The sequence below is a fragment of the Mustela nigripes genome, chromosome 4 (assembly GCF_022355385.1).
Source record: "Mustela nigripes isolate SB6536 chromosome 4, MUSNIG.SB6536, whole genome shotgun sequence".
Classification (NCBI taxonomy): Eukaryota; Metazoa; Chordata; class Mammalia; order Carnivora; family Mustelidae; genus Mustela; species Mustela nigripes.
The window spans coordinates 118,236,201-118,259,210 of NC_081560.1; the positions used below are offsets into that span (position 1 = coordinate 118,236,201).

Genomic DNA, 23,010 nt, shown 5'->3' on the forward strand with positions numbered 1-23,010 from the left:
CTGCATAACGTGCTGTGTAACACATGACTCCAAACCTTAGCAACTTAAAAGTTAAGAAAAAATCTTTTATTTTCTCCTAACTTTCTGTACGTCATGAATGCCTTTGGCCCAGGCTACAGTCAAGGTGTCTGGTGGAGCTTCTCACCTGCGGTATGTTCTAACCTCACTCAGGCTTGATGATGAGCCACAGGGTCTTGTTGGTTGTTGGCCACAGATATTGCCATGTGGGCCTCTCCATGGGGCTGCATGCAACATGGAGCTGACATTCCCCAGAGTGAGAAATCCGAGAGAGAGACTAAGAGAGGGAAAGTGTCCAAGACTGAAGTCGCAGTCTTTCTATAACTGAATCTTGCTGTGACATCCCATTATTTCTGCCACGTTCTTCTTAGAGGTAAGTCATGAGGTCGGGTGCACACTCAAAGGGAAGACATGAAAAGCAGCACATTGGGCTGTACTCCAACAAGCCTATTTATTACTGAAGAGTGAGTGAGTAAACAAGTGACTCTTAAGGGCCACCTAACAGGCCAGGCAAACATAAACATGTCTGGATCCCAGGGATGGGCATAGTGCAGAGGCCCCTGCTAATAGGCTGATTAGTAGATTAAATAAGAAAACATGTGTAACACTCGACCTTTGTGTCTGTGCTGTTATTCTTCCGTGTACCTGGAGCACTAATCTTGTATCCTCTCATTGAATCTAAAAACTTAGTCTTTCAACTTCTTCCTTTTCTATGAAGACTTTTTTTTTTTTTTTAAGACTTTATTTGTTTATTTAACACAGAGAGAGATCACAAGTAGGCAGAGAGGCAGGTAGGGGGGAAAGCAGGCTCCCCACTGAGCAGAGAGTCTGATGCAGGGCTCAATCCCAGGACCCTGGGATCATGACCTGAGCTGAAGGCAGAGGCCTAAACCACTGAGCCACCCAGGTGCCCTGATTTTTTTTTTAAGATTTTATTTTTAAGTAATCTCACCACTTGGTATGGGGCTCAAACTCAACCCCAAGATCAACAATCACATGCTCTACCAACTGAGCCAGACAGACACCCCTTCCATGAAGCCTTTTATGAATCCTTTGACCGTAAGTAAATATTTCCTTGCATAAACCTGTAATATTTTGCTTGTGTCATTTTCATGGTACTAATTATTTTTTGCCTTGTTGTCAATTTTTGCACATCTGTTCCTCATTCATAATCTGAATTCTATACAGAACGCTGCCAAGCCCATTGATGCTCAATGCCTTCATTTAAATTAGGAGCCAAATCCTACAGGTAACAAAGCAAAGTATGCAGGACTCCACCCTTTTCCGTTCTTTAGGGAATCTGGGAAAATGTACCAAAAGAAAGACAGCAAACAGACTGCCCCCCCAACCCTCACATCCCTCTGAAAGTAATAAGCAGAACATACAGGGATACCAAGATATGAAAATACATGTAGGTGCTTTAAAGGTAAGGACTAAAGTTCCCACCTGATAAGGTGAGCGACGTCAATGACCAACAGAGAAGGGAGATGTTCAAGGGAGCTGTCCTGTAGCAGATAGGTTGCAGACTTCTAGGTCACATGGAGAGCTAAGAGGGTGCCAGAAAGACTCAGGGCTAGATGTTGATGTAGCACAATAATGATATTCAAAGCTACCCCTTACTGAGTTCCTACTGTGTGCCAGGTACACTGAATGCTTTCTTTTTTTTTTTTTTTTTAAGATTTAAAAAAATTTATTTATTTGACAGACAGAGATCACAAGTAGGCCGAGAGGCAGGCGGGGGTGGGGGTGGGGATCAGGCTCCCTGCTGAGCAGAGAGCCTGATGTGGGGCTCAATCCCAGGACCCTGAGATCATGACCTAAGCAGAAGGCAGAAGCTTTAACCCACTGAGCCACCCAGGCGCTCCTAAACGCTTTCTTTATATTATCTCACTGAATGGTTGAAGAAACTGAAGTTCACACAGACCAGATACCTCCTCCCAGGTCCGCAGCTACTGGGTGACTGATCTGAGATTCTAGCACAGGTATGTATGACTCTTGAAATATGGGCTCTACACTTCTATCCTTCATTTCCAGCAAACCAGATAAGATGAAGTGGAGAGGGCTTCAAATGCTCTTAGAAGTCTGTGGCTCTGGGGAAGGTGATAGTTGTTCCATGGAGGTGTGCGTTTACTCTTCCTCCCACTGCTTGTTTCCACTTTATGCCCATGATCTCTTCCTTGCATTTTTCTTCATTCCCTATTATGGCTTCCTCCTTCCATTAAAAATTAGAGATGCTGCAGCCCCATGTTGGGTGTAGAGGTCACTTTAAAAAAAGAAAATCTAAAAAAAAAAAAAAAAAAGAACTGGGGGTTCCTGGGTGGCTCAGTGGGTTAAGCCTCTGCCTTCAGCTCAGGTCATGATCTCAGGATCCTGGGATCGAGCCCCGAGTCGGGCTCTCTGCTCAGCAGGGAGTCTGCTTCCCACCCTCTTTCTGCCTGCCTCTCTGCCTACTTGTGATCTCTCTCTGTCAAATAAATAAATAAAATCTTAAAAAAAAATAACTGAAGATATTGCTTAAAAAACAGACTACATTATCAAGAGAGTGAAAAGACACCCATGGAATGAGAGAAAATATATGTAGGTCATATATCTGATAAGGATTTAATATCTAGAATATATAAAGAGCTCTTAGAACTCAACAATCCAATTAAAAAATGGACAAACATTTTTCCCAAGAAGACAAACAAATTATCCAAAGCATATGAAAAGATGCCCCATCATCCATCATTAGTGAAATGCTCATTGAAGCCAAAATGAGAAAACATTTCACAACAACTGGAATATAATCCAAACATGGAAAATAACAAGTGTCAGCGAGGAGGTAGAGAGATGGAAGCCCTTGTACATTGCTGGTGGGAATGTGAAATTAGTGCAGCTATTGAGTTAGGTTGTTCCTCAAAGAGTTAAACATAGAATTGCCATACGACCTATCAAATCCACTCCTAGGTATATACCCCAAAGAATTGAAAACAGGGCCTCAAACACTCATATGCCAATGTTCACAGCAGTCCTATTCATAACAGTCAAGATTTCAAAGCAACCCAAGTGTCCAATGACAGATAAATGGGTAAACACAAAATGTAGTATACACATGCAACGTGATGCTATTAAGCATAAAAAGGAAGAAAGTCCTCACATATGCTCTAACATGAATGGACCTTGACAACATAAAGCGAGGTGAAACAAACAAGACATAAAACGGAAAATATTGCATGATATCACTTACCTGGAATATCTAGAAGAGACACATTCATAGAGGCAGAAGGTAGGTTCGGGGTGACCAGGTGCTGTGGAGAAAAGGAGAGAAGGAATTATCACTTAGTGGTATAGAGCTTCTGCAGGAGTCGATAAAAAATTCTGGAACAGTTAATGGTGGTGGGTGCACACATCATGAATGTGATTCATGTCACCGTAGTGCACAATCACAGATGGCTACAATGGCAAATCTTACATTTTATATGTATTATACCTCAAAAAAATTAGCTTACAAAAACCCCAGAAACCATATTCTTTTATAAAAAAGACTGGATTCATAGTCTACTTCTATTAAAACAGACCTAAGTTTATCAGAGAAGACAGCCTGGTATCCTTGTTTAAGTCTCCGGAGGACAGAAGAGGGCTGCTCCCTTCCTTCCTGTGATGTCAGGTCCTTTGACCTCTCCCATTTCCTTGAGGATGCAAGGGACAAGAGGGCTCCTGGCCTTCTACCAATGACTCGACCATGCCAGATGTGCATTCTGACCCATGACCTTCTCCATTCCATGAGTGCCACCCATGTTAGAACACGAAGCTGGAAGCTGATTGGAAGCCTCTTGCTCATCTGTAGAAAAGGCTTCAAGATGTAAGATGAGCCTAACAGTTGGATGACACTGGCCCAGAAGACTAACCATTTGACCTGAAATCTTCATTTGTCTGATTAGTTGATCATGGTTATGAATGGGGTCCCCTAAATATTCAGGTGATTTGAATCCTGAGGACTCTAAATTAATATGGTCCAATATTCTAAAACAAGCTTTCCAGAAAAAACATTAGCACAGATCCAGGCTGGTGACGTGCTTGAGGCCTCATGTTTGGAGAGAGAGGCTCATAACTGTGTTGGCTGCTGAGCAGCCGCCTCTCCACACCTCCACAGAGTAAGATTACACAGAAGTTCCATTCATTTCTCATCACGACATAACTCAGGAGTCTCCGAGAACAAACTTGCTTTAATTGCTCTGTACCACATGAGTGTGAAATCACATGTCCTCTCTTGTCTTTCACAGGAATGAGACGAAATTCTCTGACATTTGACTTTGAGGGTACAACATCGAAGCAGAAGCGAAACATAGGCCACGCCCTTTACACACTGGCTCATAATCAGTTTGACCCCCGACAACAGCTTGAGGACAATTAAGTAGCCATAAGATAAATGAGCCTCAGAGAGCCTATGTTCCAGGTCTAACTCCATGAGATTTCCAAGCACAGAACTTACAAATCTGTTTTATTTAGACAGGAGAACATTTTCAGGGACATTTTTTCCTGTTGCACTTCGGCATCCAGGATTTTCTCCTGGTCATCTGAACACTAGAAAACACCCCCTATGTGAACTGCTCTTTCTCTGGTTATAGAGAACCTAGAGGCTGTGGAACATTCCACCGTCACACCTGTCTCCCTCTGGTGGGATGCTGGTCTCTCCTCTCCTATCAGATTTCTGGCCCTTTGGGCCGGAGGCTATGTCTTGGTGATGTTTTAGTCCTAGTGCTTGGCTCAGGAAATGTGTGACCAGTGAATGAACTGGGCCACATGTGTTTCCCCAAATATGCCCCCAACATTTCCACTTCCTCATTCAGCTTTTCCTTTAGCGCCTCTCTCAACCCCTCACTGTCCTCCTCACTCAGTCTACATCTGTCTACCCTTTCTTCAAGGCCCATTGCTACCCTCACATCTTTCAGAAAGGTTTTCTTAACTGTCCCACTGCATGGTGACTCCCCTCTGCTTTGCTGTTTATCACCTTTTGTCTCTTGCTTCATTGAGGGCTGTCACCAAGCTGCAGGGCACCTTGGTGCAGGTTAGAGAAAGGCGTCCTTCTGGACAGAAGCACGGGGGCGCATGGCATTGGGGACAGAGAACAGACTGTCTCAGCCCCTACTCAGCTGTTCACTCTGTGCCCTTGTGCAGTGAACCACGTGCCCGGCAGGCGGAGGACGCTCTATCCTGAACCAGACCACGCCTGGGGCGGGCTGCATCAAACCCTCCACCTTTTAAATCTTTGCTTTGTTCTGAAGCGCTTTTTATATTCCCAGGACTTTTGTCTCCCACATCCTCCACTCCCTGTGATAAACACTGTTGTAGTTGTTGAATGTTAGCATATTAATTTGCTGAGTCTTGCTAGTTACAAGGCTTCTGATGAAATAGGACAGGGAAATGAAACACTGACATTATCTGACACAAAATTACTGACGTTATCTGACACAAACTTACTGGGAACAAGTATACCTCACTGCCTTTTACAACAACTTTATGGAGACATAATTTGCATAGCATAAAATTCTCACCCTTTTATTTTTAATTTTTTAAAAGACTAAAAGGCACCCTAAAATTCACCCTTTGAAAGTATACAACTCAGTGTTGTTTTAATTTTTTTTAGCATATTCATAGTTATGGAATAATTACCACCATATAGCCTCAGAATAAAAGTTGTATTTAAAAGAAGAAACTCCATATCCATTAATACCCACTCTCCTCTCTTCTCTCCTTCCAGCCTCGGGAAACCACTAATCTTTCTGGATCTTTCTCTACAGATTTGTCTCTTCTGGACACTTCATTCACAGGCAGTCACATGACAGGTGACCTTTTGCGACTGGATCCTTTGACTTAGCATGAGTTCAAGGTCAATACGTACTGTGCCACATTTAAGTGCTTCATTTCTTTGAAGTCTGAATAATAGTTCATTGTATGAATCGACCACATTTTATTTGTCTATTCACCAGTTGAGAGATACTTGGGTTGTTTCCATTTTTTGACTATTATGAATAATGAACAGTCAAGTACAAGTTTTGGTGGACACGTGTTTCTAATTTTCTTGGGCATGCACCTCAGAGTGGAATTGCTGGGTCACGTGGTAACTCCATGCTTGACTTCTTGAGCAACTTCCAGACCTTTTTCCAAACTGGCCGCCCCATTTTACAGTCCCATCAGCAATGAGGGTTTCAATCTCTGCATGCCCTCACCTATAACTGCCACTGTCTTGTCTTTTCAAGGATAGCCTTATTAGTGAAGTGGTATTCATTGTGGTTTGACCTGTAGCTCCCTAATGATGAATGCTGTTGGTTTTCATAAACAATGAGAACGAAGACAGGGAAGGGAGGCCATGGGGCCTGGGAAACATCTAGAGTCAGGATCGAAAATGCAGCCGAGACTCCCCTGTCCTCCTCTCACTTGCTGGGCTAAGCTCTGCGTGGGCAGAGCTTCCTTCCGTCTTGTTGGGACCACCCGCTGCTGCCTGGGCTGCCTCAGATCCTGCCCCTCCCCCACACAGAGGGCCCAAGCTTGTCCTCAGGGAGCTCTGATTCAACTGCCTTGGGTCAGGCACTCAGGATCCGATGAGTAAATCATGAACAGGAAATCCAGATGAGAGAAGAATACAGCAGCTCTCAATGGAGCCGCACTGCTGGGACGGGGAAGAGGGAGTCTAATTCCCAAGAACAGGGAGGCGTTCCCAGTGGAGAGAGGAAGTACTAATAAAAAGTAGTGAGTGTCCACATCACAATTGACTTTGAAGAGCAAACGGGATTAGATCTTTGATCTCTAAAAGCTATATAATGGCCTCTGGTCAAAAGCCTTAGGGTTTTTTAACTGACTTGGACTATTGCCAAATACAACGGAATGCATAGTTATGATCTTGATAATGCCTGTTAGTGATATTCTTGGTATTGGCTGTCTATTTCAACAATAATACCCTGGGGCCAATTAAAACTATAAATGATAGAGTCATTAATTCTCACTAAGTTTACTGAAAAGAATTCTGAGGAAAGACAACACTCGAGAGTCATAATCTGGCAGTTTATAGGTCTGACCTCACCTGGTTAACAGTTATTGCTTGCTTTACACAGTGTTGTTGTTGTTGTCCCATTTTTAATTATCAATTCATTTCCCATATTAAAAAAATCTGCGAATTTCACATGGAAGTCTGGATTTCTAGCTTCTCTTGCAAAATCACAGTTTGGTGGCACTGGGCCCGAACCCCACAGAGAGACGGTGAGGAGCAGATGGCAGGAGGGATCGCCACCTCAATCCGAGTGCTCCTGTCCAGCTCTCAGGTATTCCCATTCCGCCCCCGCTCCTCTGCAGGTCTGAACCCCCACTGGAATTGCTGCCATCACTAGGTATTCATGATCTCTGAGGGAGACAGGAGGCACATGAGGGATTCACTTGACAGTTGAATGAGACAAAAATCTCTTCTATAGGTACTTAAGGTTTGGGATCATGCTACTTTCCAGCTCTTATATAACACGTAGGGAGACAACAGAGACAGCATCAATTCCCTCTGAGGATCCAAGAGTCTCTACATTAATTCTCCTTGCCAGAGCAGGCAACATTTCATAGTTTTAACCACTTACTCTGGAGGATTGTATGTATTTAATGCCATTCTGTGTTTGCTCCCCAGCTGTCAACAATGTTTTTAGCTAATAAATATACATAGTTATGATAATATAAATATGTCTAATCATACCACATTGCATATGTGAGAACTGCTAAGAGAGTAGACCTTTAAAGTTCCCATCTCAAGAAAAATAATTTTTTTTGGTACTATGTAAGGCAATGGATGTTAACTAGACTTACTGTGGTGATCAGTTCACAATGCATACAAATACGGAATCATGATGTTGTACTCCTGAAACCTACATGCTACATGTCAATGTCAGTTACATCTCAATTGAAAACAAATTTTTTAAATGTTTCTAAAAAATTAAACATTAAAAAAATATTTTTAGCTTAAAGTACTTACTCTAAACGATCTAAGGCCATCTGGTTATTATCTTACCCTAACTGATTACAAAAAGTTTATAATCTTGCCCTTATACCTGAAGCAACCCACTGAAGATAGCACTCTGTATGTTCCCACCTGGTTCCTTAAAAAGTGAGAGGTCAGAGTACCGGGAGGTCGTATCCACTGACTGCCCAAGGTACACACTGGTTTCCCACCCAGATTCCCCTTCAGGAAGGAAGGATTTGTTCCCACAGAGGCTGGAGAGCTGCTGGAAGAGGTTTTCACCATCCACTCTATTTAAATTGCCTGACCCAAGGTCATGCCTCCTTCCAGGGCGGCCAACATCCCAAGAACAATCATTTGCCCCCTTATCCCAACCTGGGATATCTAAAGGGCCATCCCAACCCCAGAGCTCCTTGTAGAGTCGACTGAGGCCTTTGTCTCAATTCTGCTTCTGCCTACACTTGCTCCCCTGAGACCCCTCTGCGGATGTGGACCCTTCCTAGGATGCTCTCCCTAGTGACTCCCTGGACCCTATCACCATCTCAGAGTCAGCTGTGCGGGAGCCCAGCCTGTGGAGCTACTCTGCAGAGGGCGACCTTGGAATACAAGTGCTATTTCAGAGAGGAGGGGAAGAAACCAGGAGACCCTTGGCATAGGGTTCTTATTTGGGGTTACGCAAATCAGAAAGTGCAGAGAGTTTCTGAAAGCCCAGAGAAGTCTCCAGAGGGAAACCAGGCAACACTGATGACCCTTTTCCTACATCCTATGAAAATGCTCATGAACCAAAGAGAGCAGATAAAGAAGTTACAGCAGCATTTGAAACTGGAAATGCTGCTTGGTTATCTGCCAGATGTTTACGTACCAAAGCCCGGAGGGAGAAGCCCAGAGACAGAACAGAGGGGCTCTGAGTGGGGTTAGGTGGGAGGCGTAAACATGGGCAGAACTGCCAGAGTTTATTCTCCTCTGGGTTGTGGGAAGGATCAACGTTGAAGACCGGAAGCTCTTTCCTGGAAGGTTCAGAGACCTAGCCCTTAGAGTGAGAAGATTTGGAATGAAAATAAGTTACAAGCTAACAGAAAGAAGGGTTCCGGGGTGTGCATATCCGTCCTCCGGTCTCAGGTGCAAAAGAAAGGGTTCTGACACTGACCATCTCCCCATGATTACGGGCATTGGCTAGAGCTGAATACAGATCTCCTTTTTAAGAATAATACTGAAAAAGTGATGTGGGGAACCTACGAACCTACAAAATAGAGAATCTGGCACTTGATGTTTTCAGAAGAACGTGTGTTTAAAAAATATTTCTACAGGAAACCTAACTCGTTTTAGAACACATCAGGTTTGAACTCTCCATAAGATCGAGGAAGATACGAATCTCTGAACTAGAAGACCATATACGGATAAGACAACAAAGGGATGAAAAAGGAGTTAGTTGAGAGGGAATCAGAAATCAAAAGCTGTATGAGATAATGGGACCACGGTTAAAAAATAATAATAATAATAAATAAAATAAAACGTTAGAAATAAGTCACACACTTGGTCACACATCAACAGGAAAGGGAACCGGAGCAGTGATTTGGAGACTAAGCCTGAGAAGAGGAAAGTATGACAAAAAACAGATATCCTATTTTCTTCTGTGTGTTTTTCATCTGCTCATTTTTTCATTGATTACAGTCTCAAACATTTCCTACCATCTGGGAATTCGGAATCCACGCTCAGTGTGCTCTTTCATTAACCAAGCTCCCCCCCCCGCCCCCCCGGCATTGGCTTTCCTCACCAGGTCCAAGCGTGAACTCTGTGTTGAAACCTTCAGAATGACCCAGTGGTCCCCTGGATCATGTGTTCTCTTCAGTCTGTGGCTCCAGGGACCCAGGGGGCCGCGCGCTGGACGTGAGTGTGTATGGGCGTGGGAGTGGAGTGGACGCTCAACTCAGAGGGGAGAAGGAAGGGGAAAAGTGAGAGGTGAAAATGTGACAAGTATGTAGAGCAGAGACTGGAGATCCAACAAGAAGGTAACCGCTCTCCAAAAACACAAGCCAGGATTAAACGTAAGCAGGGAATTAATAAGAAGAGAAAACTTTACTGATAAGAAAACAGGCCATGTTACAGGGTATCCAAGATCCCATCCTGTGACCCACAAATGAAAAGAAAATAAGAAAAAGTTTAACACCTAGACATAACCCGTTTTTTTTTTTTTCTTTTCAAAAATTTTTTTAGGGGTGTTCCACATACAGGCAGAAAATGTAGCCCTGAAGTGAAATGTGGTCCTTACCTCTCACACAGAGATTGAGGCCCCGACAGGAAGGTGGTCTATAGAAAGAACAAGAGGTCGAAGTTGGGCGGACAGCAGGGATTCCTCGCAAAAGTACGTGCTAACACTAGGGCTCAAGTTACACCCAATTATCCTCAGTAACTTCTTGGACTCCTTTGACTGATTCACCCTTCCTTTGGGCTCTGGAAAGAAGGGCTTCCCACCAATGCTACTGGCAGTTCATCTTCACATTGGAGGTTCGGTCTGTGGCCGTAGATAAGAGTATCCACCTGTTACTGCTGCTCCAACAAGAAAGCATGAACTTGGTGGCTTAAACAACTCAGATTTATGACTTCCCAGCTCTGGAGACCAGAAGTCTGAAATGGGTCTCATGGGACTCCAGGCGTGGAGTCCCCAGGTCTGCACTCCCTTCTGGGGTCTCTAGGGGCGGGTCTCTTCTCCTTCCCTTGCCAGCTCCCAGAGGCCACCCATAGCCCTTGGAACTTGGCCCCCATCCACATCTGGAGCTAGCAACATCTGGCCGAGTCCTTACACACAGCATTACCCTGACCCTTCTCTCCTGCCTCCCTCTCCCGGATTGAAGGGCTCTTGTGATTACACTGGGCCTGCTCCCTCTCTCTTGAGGTCAGCTGATTAGCAACCTTAATGCTGTCTGCTACCTTCGTTCCTCTCTGCCATGCAGTCTGGCAGGTGTGTGATGAGAACCCAGCCGTCTTTGTGGTTCCATTGTTCTGCCTATGGCAACGGCCTCCATGGTTGTGCTTCTGGGGCCCTTAACTTTTCACTGGCACCTCCAGAGAGGAGCGGTGATAAAATGGGAAAATGCCAACATAACAGTTTGGAAGGAAGGGGAATCACATGGTGAAAATGGAGACCCGAGGTTACATTAGCGGTGATTGAATCAGGGAATGCAGTGAACACCTCTAGCTAGCCCAGGGCTTGGTGCGGAAACCCCAGGTGCTTTCATCTGCTTCTGCTCAAAAGTCACTCTTTCACAAAATTTCCACTACCATCTTCCCCTTCTCCTCCCCATCATCCTTAAAATATTTTTCATTCTCCTCTGGACAGCTTCAGCGTGGAAAGGCAGCCACAGTCACCATATCTGTTTTATTGTTGTGAACCAAGAGTCTGTCCCGCTCCTCTTCAGAGCTGAAATTATGCACCCCTGATTATCATTATTATCTCAACGCAGTACCGGCGGAGAAAACTGTACATTGAACAAAGACTGAAGGAGTTCCAGCCATGGGGGGAGAAAGCAACTTCACTAGCCAAGAAAATGTAGTGTTTTGTTTATACACATTGCCTCAGTTACAATTAAGTTTGGTTGTACACAACAGAGATCCCAACAAAGGGAGTTAAACACACGAGGGTTTCTCTTGGGTGTATAAACATTCCAGGGGGCACCTGGGTGGCTCAGTCAGTTGGGTATCCGACTCTTGGTTTGCTCAGGGTTGTGGGATCAGGCCCCGCGTCAGGTTCCACATCTCTGGGGTGTCTGGGTGGCTCAGTTAATAAAGTATCTGCCTTTGGCTCCAGTCATAATCCCAGGGTCCTGGGATCGAGTCCCATGTCAGGCTCCCTGCTCAGTGGGACACCTGCTTCTCCTTCTCTCTCTGCCCCTCTCCTCCCTGCTTGTGCTCTCTGTTTCTCGAAAATAAATAAAATCTTTAAAAATAAATAAATGAATCTTCTAAAGAAATTCCACAACCAGGCAGTTCTAGGAATGTGTCGTCACTCTGCAAAGAAGAGGAGTATGAGGCAAGGTACATTTTAATTCTTTTCTTTTAATGACTAGTTTTCAAAGTAAGGAATTAATGTGCTAGCTGCCTTCAGCAGGGAATGGTTTATGTCATACGTTTGGATTTCTTGTTTTAAGTATCATTATGAACTCAGCGTTTTCTATATTCAGTGTGTTTTAGTTGATGGCAGCTATTGTTTTTGATGCTCTAATGGTCTCATCTCTGGCCATTTAGGGGCTCCTCCAGGTTGGCTCTGGTGTTTTGACAGGACCCCATCAGTCTGAGATGCCTGAGACTTGCCATGGGCCCCAAAGATTCCCCAGGTTCCTCTCGTAGGCTCCTGCTCCAGACCGGGAACCAGTCACTCCTCCAATGTGCCCTGGTTCCTTCTGGTGGGAAATGGCATTTGGAGAACAGAAACTGGTCTTTGTTACTCGACTGCCACTGTTCTTAGGCCTCAGTGGACAGAACTATTAACTGTGTGTTTTGGGGAAAGGTAATCAAGGTCATGCTAATAGTTTCAATTCAAATTTAATACTGCAAAGATTTTACTTACTATCTTTTATTTTATATTTGCAGCTTTGTTAGGCTAAAAGATTTGATTTCTAACAACATGATAAATCATATAAATAAATATTAATATCAAACATTTAAAAACCAAACATAACCACTAACAATAAGACTACAGGCTATACATTAAGTTTCTTTAAAATTATTTTTGCTCTTAAAATATTTCCTAAGATGTTATGGGTTTTTTCCTTTTCTTTTCTTTTTAACATAAGCTCTATACCCAACATGGGACTTGAACTCACAACCTGAGATAAGTGTCACACACTCTTCTGACTGAGCCAGCCAGCTGCCCCAAAATACTATATTCTAAATTAGTGTGAAATATTTCTTCTCAGTGTAAATATGTCACAAATAAAAATTTTAAATGAAGTATATATATTGAGAAAAGCCTAGTTTCCCTTCTTCATAGCTAATTATTTATATTAGTTTTAGGTTTATCTTTCCTTTTTTTTTTTTTTTAAGATTTTATTCATTTGAGACAGACAGAGATAGAGCATGGACAGGGGGAGGGGCCGAGAGAGGGAGAAGCAGACTCCCTGCTGAGCAGGGAGCTGATGTGGGACCAATCCCAGTATCCTGGGATCATGACCTGAGCAGAAGACAGATGCTTAACTGACTGAGCCACCCAGGCGTCCCCTATCTTTCCATTATTTTAAAAAACATGAACAAATGTCTATAGATACTAATATTTCCCTCCCCTATTTACACAACAAGTATCATACTATAAAGATCTGCCCCTCACTGTGCTTTTTTTTTTTTTTTGCTTAAAATACTACATTTGCTTAAAATACTACAAAATAAAATACTTAAAATACATGGCGATGACTTCATACCAGTACTTGAGATGGCTTCCCCACTTTTCTTAATGGCTGAGTAGACCATTATGTGTGCACGCCACAGGCTGCCTTCCACCAGGAATGTGACCGAGTGGCTGCTTCCCTGCTGCCTTGCCAATAAGATGCATTGTCAAACTTCTGCATTTTCACCACCTGACAGATGAGAAGTGATATCAGTAGTTATCACTTCCCTGTCTCTTACTTTGAATGAGGTTGAGCATCTTTTCATGTGTAAAGGTCATGGAAAATAAATTTTATTTCAAATATACGTGTTGCTTATGGTGGTGTGGTCTCACTTTTTAAAGTAGGAAAGAACAAGAGCAAAGGAAATAAAAGAGCTAGGGAGGTCAACCAAGAAACAGACTCTCAACTACAGAGAAGACACGGATGGCCCTGAGAGCAAAGGAGATGGGGGTGGGGGACACAGGTGCTGGGGATGAAGAGCGCGCTTGTCCTGATGAACACTAAGGAATGGAGAAAATTGCTGAGTCCCTACACTGTACACCTGAAAGTAGTAAAACACTGTATGTTAACTCTACTGGAATTAAAATAAAATAACATTTGCAACATTCTGATGGGTGATTAGAAACTCTCCACAAAAACAAGCTTACACTGAGTAAAGGTCCTGGGCATCATGTTTCTAGAGTAGAGAAGGTTCTAGAAAGCTTTATGTGGAAAACTGCAGAGAGGACATTTCATCTGTGAGATTTTAGCATGGGTCCACACACTTTCCTTACAGTGGCATGCCTGCCAGGAGACCCTCATCTTCAGCTACACATTCAAGTCACACACAGAATTAAAAAAAAAAAAAAAAAAAAAAAAAAGGAAAGAAAGAAAAGAAAAAGATGCCCAGGCTCACCACTGGATGTTTGGATCTGGGAACTCTGAAGCTAGTCCTTGTCAGTATGGGTTTTTTTTTGTTTTGTTTTTAGGTGTTGTGTTTTTTGTTTGGTTGGTTGGTTTTTTGGCTGAGGAGATGATTCTGTGCAGATGATGTACTTGCTCAATAAATATTTACTGAGGGTCTACTAAGTGCCAGGAAATGAGATGGCTGGTGGGTGCTGGGAATGCAGCAGTGATGACACAGACACATCTTGTGCCCTCAGGAACTGCAGAGAGGCAAAAGAGAATGAATAAATTCATATTCAGTGGTCATAAAAGCCATGAAGCAATAGGGCCTGAGGAGAGAGCAAGAAGGCATGCTCTTTGATAGTGCGGTCAGGGAAGATCTCCCTGAAGAGTCCAAACACAAGCTGATTTGCGTAAGAAAAATGGGCTTTTGGGCCATGTGGACCTAACCTTGTAAAGGGTACTGGAAACATTTGAGCAGAGTTTACGTAAATTACTTTGCCCCGTGGCTGGTTCATGGCACAGGGCAGCTCTACGATGAAGACGAGGACGATTTTTTGCTCAGCAAGGGTTCTTCCTGTAAGGCCCATTTCTGACTCAACGATTCCCTGAGTCCTTCCTGCGGGAATCTGGCCCACACCGATTCATTCACCCAGGAAATGTTCAGGAGGCCGGTACTGTGTGTCAGGAACTGGGGGGCTCTGGGGAGACTGAAGCTGACCTCGCCCGTGCACAGCAGACGTTGCAGGAAGTGACTCCATGTAACGATGATCCTTCTTTCCTTCCCCAGACCCAATAGCATCATTATAAACTCTTAGAGAGCAGGGGACTTTCTTATCCCCTTCTGAACCCCTCCCCAGAGGGCGTAAGCTATGTGCTGTGAAGTTCTAGACTCTGCTCCTCTGGCTGGGCTGCCGGGTGCCGTCCTCTCATTTGGCAAGGATGCCAGGACCCAGCAGTGCGATTAGGAGAGAGGCCATAAACATAGAATCTGACCCAGTAAGGGCCCAGCAGCTATCTTTATGCCTTGAGAAAAGGTCAACAGCTATAGCATTTCAATTTCCTAAGAAGTTCAAGGTTATGAAGTGCCAAAAGTCAGATCTGGGGGGGCGGGCGGGGGAACATTAGACTGGACTTTAGACTTGAAATGGTTCTTAGGAATCTCTTGATTTTCTTACTGTTGTTGCTGGTGGTAACCAACTTGAAAAAAAATTCTTTATATGTTTGTAAATCCTGAAGAAGCTTTTGAATTCCTTACATTAACTAACAGCTTTCCCACCCCAACATGTAAACATCCACATGTATGTACATCCATACCCACATATCAGGTAGTGCCCAAAATTCCTGCTTACTCCAAGTCAGTACTTCCCAGAATTTAAAAAAAAAAAAATACTCATTATGCCAATAACTTACTGAGTTACAGTTCATTTATGATGAGAATTTATTATATTAGACAAAATAACATAGAATGCCCAGTTAAGTTTGAATTTCAGATAAACAACAAATAATTGTGGAGTGTAAGTATGTCCCATGAAATGTTTGGGACATACTTATGCTCCACAATTATTTGTAGTTTTATGAAATTCCAATTTAACTGGGTTCCTGTATTTTTATTTGCCCAATCCAGCAATCCTACTCGTCACAGATCTGTACATATGCCATCTCTTGTAATCGCTAAAACCCACCCACAAAGTAAGTATGATGCTAATCTTACAAATAAGGAAACTGAGGCTCCGAGAGAGATAGGACGCTAGAGCCTCCAGATTACAGTCCGTACATGGTAGAATCAGGACGTGAAGCTAGATCTGCCTCAACACAAAGGCCTGGTGTTCATGCTTTTCAGGAAAACCAGCAGTTGCTACAACTGTTTTGTTTAGACCTACATCTAGAGTATTTGAGGTTTGGGGCATCCAAGTGGCTCAGTCATTAAACGTCTGCCTTCAGCTGAGGTCATGATCCTGGGATTCTGGGATCGAGTCCCACATTCGGCTCCCTGCTCAGCGGGAAGCCTGCTTCTCCCTCTGCCTGCCACCTCCTTCCTTCTGTTCTTTCTCTGGCTGTGTCTCTCTCTGTCAAATAAAATCTTAAAAAAAAAAAAAAAAGAGTATTCGAGTTTTCTAATTGTGAGATTAACAGACATGTTCTTGCTGTTCCCTCAGAGTTGCTCTGCTGAGCTTTCTCACAAGGTGGTGGCTGCTGGACCCTCGCGGCCCACCCGGGGGTCGTGTTCTCCAGGAGGCTTCTCCCCATCCCCCCCCCCCATCCCAGGGACAGCGGAGAGCTCTGGGCCTCCCTTTTAGCGCTTGTGTAACAGGGGCCCTCTCCAGGGTCTGTCTCCCTCAGGAGACCGGGAGCTCTGAGGTAGGGGCTGTGTCATTTCTCTGAGGCCTGCATGGGGAGGAAGCTTCAGGAAACGCTCAGGCGTGCCTGATGTAGGAAGCATACCTTCTGGGCATCTGATTTTTTTTCTTTTTTAAAAGATTTATTTATTTTACAGATAGAGCATGCTCAGGGGGGAGTAGCAAAGGAAGAGGGAGAGAATCTCAAGCAGACTCCCTGCTGAGCGTGGAGCCTCAGGCAGGGCTCCATCTTGCAATCCCGAGATCATGACCTGAGCTGGACGCCCAACTGACTGAGCCCCCCAGGTGCCCCTGGGCATCAGATTCAGATGAACTCTGCTAGCGTGTATGGGATGGCCGACTGGGAAACAATGGGTCTCCTGGCTCTCTTTGAAAAGCTCATCAGAGAATGACAACACTGGAAACAACGGCAAGGAAGCCATAATGTCTTACCATTGAACTTGGGAACAATTCTAGCCATTACATTTCTTTTCATGGTCCCATTTCACTGTGACCTTTGACACTTGTGTGAGTTGTTATTGCACAACTAAGAATGAATCAGCCTCAGTTAATATCCATTAATATGTGGACAGGAAGGAGGGAGAAGAGAATCTGAACCTCACCTTTCTAGCTCAGCAAAGTTCAAGCCGGTCATTTAGAAAAGTCAATTTTACATGAAAAAGGAAGTCATTTTATGTGCTAAAGATGCTTGTGTTTGGCAGGGAAAGGTGTTATTCCTTGAAGTAGTTCCTTGAATACATTCGAGACTTTTTTTTTTTAATCACCTAAAAGTGGATGGTAATTCTAGTGCATATTGAGTTCCTCTATGTCCTTCCTCCTCTGGGCAGACCTAGTGATTGCCAAGGACACCCAATCAGACTCCTGAGAAGAAATACGGTCTTCTTGTCCCCTGGCTGACCTCCTCATCATCCTGAACTGACTTCACATCAGTGTCACTAAAGCCCTATTTCACTGAGAACAGAAACACCCCCATCCCCGGCCTTCAGCTGTCCAACCGTACTTCGGCAGCTCTTGTCCTGAAACATTCCAGAAAAGAATAATCATGGGCCCATTCCCTTCCCAAAATGACACGTAAATGCTACAAAAAGGAGCTGTTTAAACTAGTTGGCATTTGAGGAATGACCGACAAACAGATTTTGACGAATTTCTGTGAAGACAAACAGACCTGTGGCAGTTGAGCTTTGGCAGAAGCGTGAATGCAGGACCGACCCACTCAGAGAAAGAACAAACACCTTCTCTCCCGGGAAATGACTGACGCGGTGTGGTGTGTCACTCAGAGTCCGGGACACAGCTGTCCGTCACGAGAAAGGGTGTCGCCTGGTGGAGTGGCAAACATCAAGCCTGCGGTGTGACCAGTGTGTTGTTGTGCATGGGCGAGGCTGGGCCACGGCGGGCACACTGTTGGCAGCTGTGTGTCGGGGGGAGGGAGGGTAGCACACACCATGGGCGAGGGCACTGGCTAGGGTGTCCGACTGCTGGGCTCTGTCTCCCTGACCTGGACAAGGCACCTCTCTCTGAGAAATACCCATAACAAGAGTATCTCCCTCCCGCGCTACCGCAAGGGCGAGACTGTAGGGGAGAGACTTTGTCCCGGGCTAGCCCGGTGCACGCACAGCGGGTCGGTCCCTCTGGCTCTTGTTTGCCGCCGGCATGCCTGAGATCAGAGGAACCGGGAAGCTGGCGTGCACCTGGGTGGTGTGTCGGCTTCAGCCCACAGCCCCCTCCAGGTCACATTTACATGGGGAAAGAAGGAAGAGACCGGGCTTCCAAAGGCCTCTCTCCTCCCCTTCCCTCCCCTCAGCCCCCTTGCCACCCCACCCCCTAGTTTAGAAGTCAATTAGTTACACGGACAAAGAGGACAGACGCAGGCCCTTGACCTGATGCCCTCCAAACCTGCCCTCTACTCTCAGAACTTGACTCCTTCCCTTGTCAATGGCTTTGCCCTCTACCCTGCCCTGGGCCGAGGACAGGGGGTGAGAGAGGGGATGAGAGTGGGCAGAAGGGAGGCTTAAGCTTCCAGAACTAGCAAGTCACAGAAGGCATCAAGAGACAGACATTTTGGGTTGTTTCCTCTGGTTTCATTTTCTGAACTCAGGATGCGGGGGTCCTGCTGCCCCCTGGGGGACTGCCCTCACAAAGCCTCTTTCCTTGCGGAAGGCACAAAAGCCTCAGTTCTTCCCCCTCGGTCCCAAGTCACTGCAGGCCTCACTTCACTGTCACTGGGCTGCTGTTTGGCTAAAGGGAGAAAATTTGCATTTGGTCTGGACTGGGGAAAGCCTGTACTTGTTTGCTTTGGGAATTAATGTGCTTGCTTTAAATCACGAAAAGCAGGAAGAATTGAGCATTGGATTAGCCGTGGGCAGTCATGATCCACTCAGGCATGGTGAGCTGAGCTGAGGTCCAGTGCGAGAGACAATAAAAAGATGCCCCACCAGATGCTTCCTTTCCAGGCCAATCCACACCCTGGGTCATGCCAGCGTAGCTCCCAAAATGGAGCTGCAGGTGTGGCGGACAGAGGGCTCAGCACCGGCTCCTCAAAGTCAGAGCGGGGCTGGATTTTTCCAGCTGTTCCTCTAAATTCCCACTCACTTACCCTCACCACCTTTGAAAATTAAATCAACTTCTATTAACATCTTATATTTTTGACTTTTGGGGTTTTGAAAATTCAACTAATTCAGCTGATCAGGACCCTTTGTGCTTAAGAAACAAAGGACAGAAATCACGGAGGAAGAAGATCCCCCACCCTGCCCTGCCACCAACAGGTCTCCCTGTACAGGTGTTTCCTTGCTTGGTCTATCACTAACATTCTCTCTTCGTTTTCCAGAGGAGGACAAGCAGGTGAGACATGAAGGTATCGAGTCCCATTGCTAGTTCGTGGCAGAGATCACGGGAGACCCCAGGGGCTGACCTTTAGTGTTTTTGTTTTGTCCCCAAACACAATACAGCTTCGCACCGTCACAGGCCTGGGCTTCAGCTACTCACTCTGCAAACTAGCCGCTAGCGTGGTGGAACAAGAGCCTGGGTTTCTTGAATTGGCAGGAAAAAAAAACATTATAAGTTTTCTGAAAGTTTCACATTCTTGTGGCTTCGTCTAGCGGATAGGTGAAAAGCCACTGGTACTTTTGGCCGGGCCCTACTTCCTTGATAGCTGTAACTGTTTTCACGACCCAAGAGGCATCCATTCCCCAAGCAGAATCTTTTCCATCTCTGCTCCGGACAAGGCGCTCACCCTGACTACTGCTCCTGGGTTTCTGAGACTGTAACGACCACACTAAAAAGCTTCTTTTTCAGTGGCTGCCTTTTGGTCTTTGCATAAAGATCAACTTTTGGATCAGAGAAGTTCTACTTTGGGAACCTTGTCCGGCCTTCTGTTTGCAGTTACGGCAGCTGCAATTCTTGAGCCAGAAAGCAGAAGCCGAGGGTTCCAACCCCCTACTACAAATGGCCTGAGTGAACATGGACACAAGCATAGGCTTTAGGTCCTATAAACTACAGAATTCAGAAGTAGAATGGACTTTGAGGACCTCAGTGCAAAAGCCTTGTTTTACAGCTGAATAAGCCAGGGTCCGGAGAAGTTTCATAATGTCCTCCACATTTCGAAGTAGCCACCAATACTGAAAACTCACACAGTAATTGGATTTCTGGTCCTTACGTTGACATACCTCTCCTGCTCAAATAATAATATGGTATTAAAAAGAGACCAGATGGGAAGGCCTCACACACAGGCCACAGAGCCTATGAACCGGAACAGATGAGCAGCACAGAGCCGTGAGAGGGGCTGCTGCTCCCAACCAGGAAGCAGCAGAGGTCATGGGGCCCACAACCTCCAGAATTTAATGGGGACTAAAAATGTTCCAAATGGGATGAGAGATTAATGATCTGCTGCTTGAAACCAGGGTCTGGGGTTTCAAAGGATGAAATGAAACCGGGGCATATGCACTCTCAGGAGACGTGGCCTAAGAGGAAGTAGCCGACAGCGGGTTGGGGGCACTGTGCCTCGGGAATCGGCAGGACAATGCTGAGGACCAGGAGTGGCTCAGTGACACAGCACACCCCCGAGCATTGTCATAAGATGTGGTTTGGGACCGGGAATCTCTGCTGCAGCAACTCGAGGCGAGGGCAGACTGAAAGACAAGAAGGAGAGAAAGCAGGCGGAAACACACACAACTTCTCTGCCAAACAAGTGTGCCAGACACATTTCCAGAAAGAAATCTAATGCTAGGCAAAGAAAAAAAATAAGTAAAATCAACAAAGCAAACGAGTTCTTTCAGGATGAAATGAAAATTAATCTTACGCTACAGGCTGACAAAGACTTAAATGTTCAGAATGATCAAAGAGATAAACTGAAGATTAACCTTCAATTTAAGAGAACAAAAAAAGATATAACACAGAAACAAAGCAAATGGATATGAAAAAGAACCAATTACAAGTACTAGAAATTATATTTATATAATTATTAAAGTTTTTAAAGAGTAGTCATGAATTAAAAAACAAAAAACAAAAAACTCCACCGCACAGATTGGAGTACTAAGAACATTACTCAGAAAGCAGTATTAAGAGGGACACCTGAGTGGCTCAGTAGGTTAAGCATCAGACTCTTGATTTCAGCTCAGGTCATGATCTCAGGGTCATGGGATCGAGCCTCACCTCAGTTCTGCTGGGCCCACGTGGAGCCTCCTTATGATTCTGCCTCCCTTCTCCCTGTGTCTCCTCCCCTCTTTCCCTCTCTAAAAAATAAATGAATAAAAAAGCAGTATCGAGAGACAAAGGGTTAAAAAAAAATACAGAAAGCAGTGAAGAGGCTTGGGAACCAATCACAGGAGGAAATGGCAGAGAAATAATACTTAAGGAAAGACAAATCAAGACTTTCCAGAGCTGGGAAATGACATGGGCTTTGAGGCCCACCCTCTCATACAGAACAAAGACAATTTCACACTTAGCCTTCAGAATATCAGGGATAGAGAGGAAAAAAATTCTACCAGAGCCTATGGCTCAACACAAGAAAAGGGCAGACAGTCCAGCAGGAAAAGGTGGAGAAGATTCAAACACGCATGTCACGAAGGAAGCTGTCACGGCCGTTTGAAAGGGCGCTCAATTTCATTAATTATCTAAGAAATTCAAATGAAGGGGTGCCTGGGTGGCTCAGTGGGTTAAGCCTCTGCCTTCAGCTCAGGTCATGATCTCAGGGTCCTGGGATCGAGCCCCACATCAGGCTTTCTGCTCAGTGGAGAGCCTGCTTCCTCCTCTCTCTCTGCCTGCCTCTCTGCCTGCCTCTCTGCCTACTTGTGATCTCTCTCTCTCTGTTAAATAAATAAATTTTAAAAAAAGAAAAAGAAAAAGAAATTCAAATGAAAACCATGATGAAACAACACACTACAAAAATGGTTAAAGTAAAAAGACAGGTAAGACCAAATAGAATGTCAGCCAAATGGTACTTCCACGTACCATCATCAGGAAGGTGATCTGGCACAACTTCTTTGGGAAAATGTTTAGCCGTGAGTACCAAAACCTTATGTGTGCATACCCTATGACCTAGCAGTTCTGCTCCTAATGGAATTGCACACAGATTTGGAAATGCATATAGATGCTCACCAAAGGAGGCACGAGAACACTAATAAAAGCACCATGCTAGTAACCAGAAACTTGAAACTACCCTAATGTCCATCAAGAAATGAAGGGGTAAGTTGTGGTATATTCGTGAACAATGTAATACAATGAGAGTGAATGAACCACGACTCATGAAACCACACCAATAAACCTCACGCCAGAGTGTTGGTCGAAAGAAGCCACAGACTAGAAGAAAATATCTGCAAAACATTCCTCTGATAAAGAACCTGTATCCAGAATATGTAAAGAACCGTATACATCTCAGTAAATGGAAGACAACCCAATTTTGGTCCAAGTATGTGAAGACGTACTTCAAAAAAGAAGAGAGGGGAATGGTGGTGACTCTCTTAAAAGACTTGGAAAGAATCGGAGAAGATGGCAAATGATGGCATAACTTTTTAACTTTCTCCAACCCACTGCCTCCCATAAACACAGAGCAGCAAAAATGATAAAACCAAACACCCCACGACAACATCTACAACACAAGCTGGTGAGGTATCCCCCAAGAGTCCCCCAAACTAAGACATTGGGACAAACCCCCATGGCCCATTCCACACGAGCGTCTCCTCTGTGTGGAGCAATGGAGCAGCTGATGGAAGGGAGGACCCCGGAGTCACCCACGATTACTCGTTGAGAGCACAGCAGCCAGACTGCGGCTGGGTCAACTTCAGCTCTGAAAGGGGCTGAGCAGGGGCCCTGGGACCCCACAAACCTCCCCTGCTGACACCCCCTTCTAGGACATGGCCCCACGTTGAGGACAACCTCCTGGGAATAAAAATCCATACCAAGC

General features: G+C 44.9%; 1 protein-coding gene across 1 annotated transcript in view; it reads right to left on the bottom strand.

The window, feature by feature from the left end:
• Positions 1–3,243: 3,243 nt before the first annotated feature.
• The window catches only part of MINPP1 (multiple inositol-polyphosphate phosphatase 1), a 69,017-nt gene continuing 49,250 nt past the window's right edge, over positions 3,244–23,010 (bottom strand). The window contains exon 5 of the mRNA XM_059397410.1: positions 3,244–3,305. Coding sequence (XP_059253393.1) covers positions 3,269–3,305 — 37 coding nt within the window. The 3' untranslated portion in view covers positions 3,244–3,268. The remainder of the gene's footprint in view (positions 3,306–23,010) is intronic.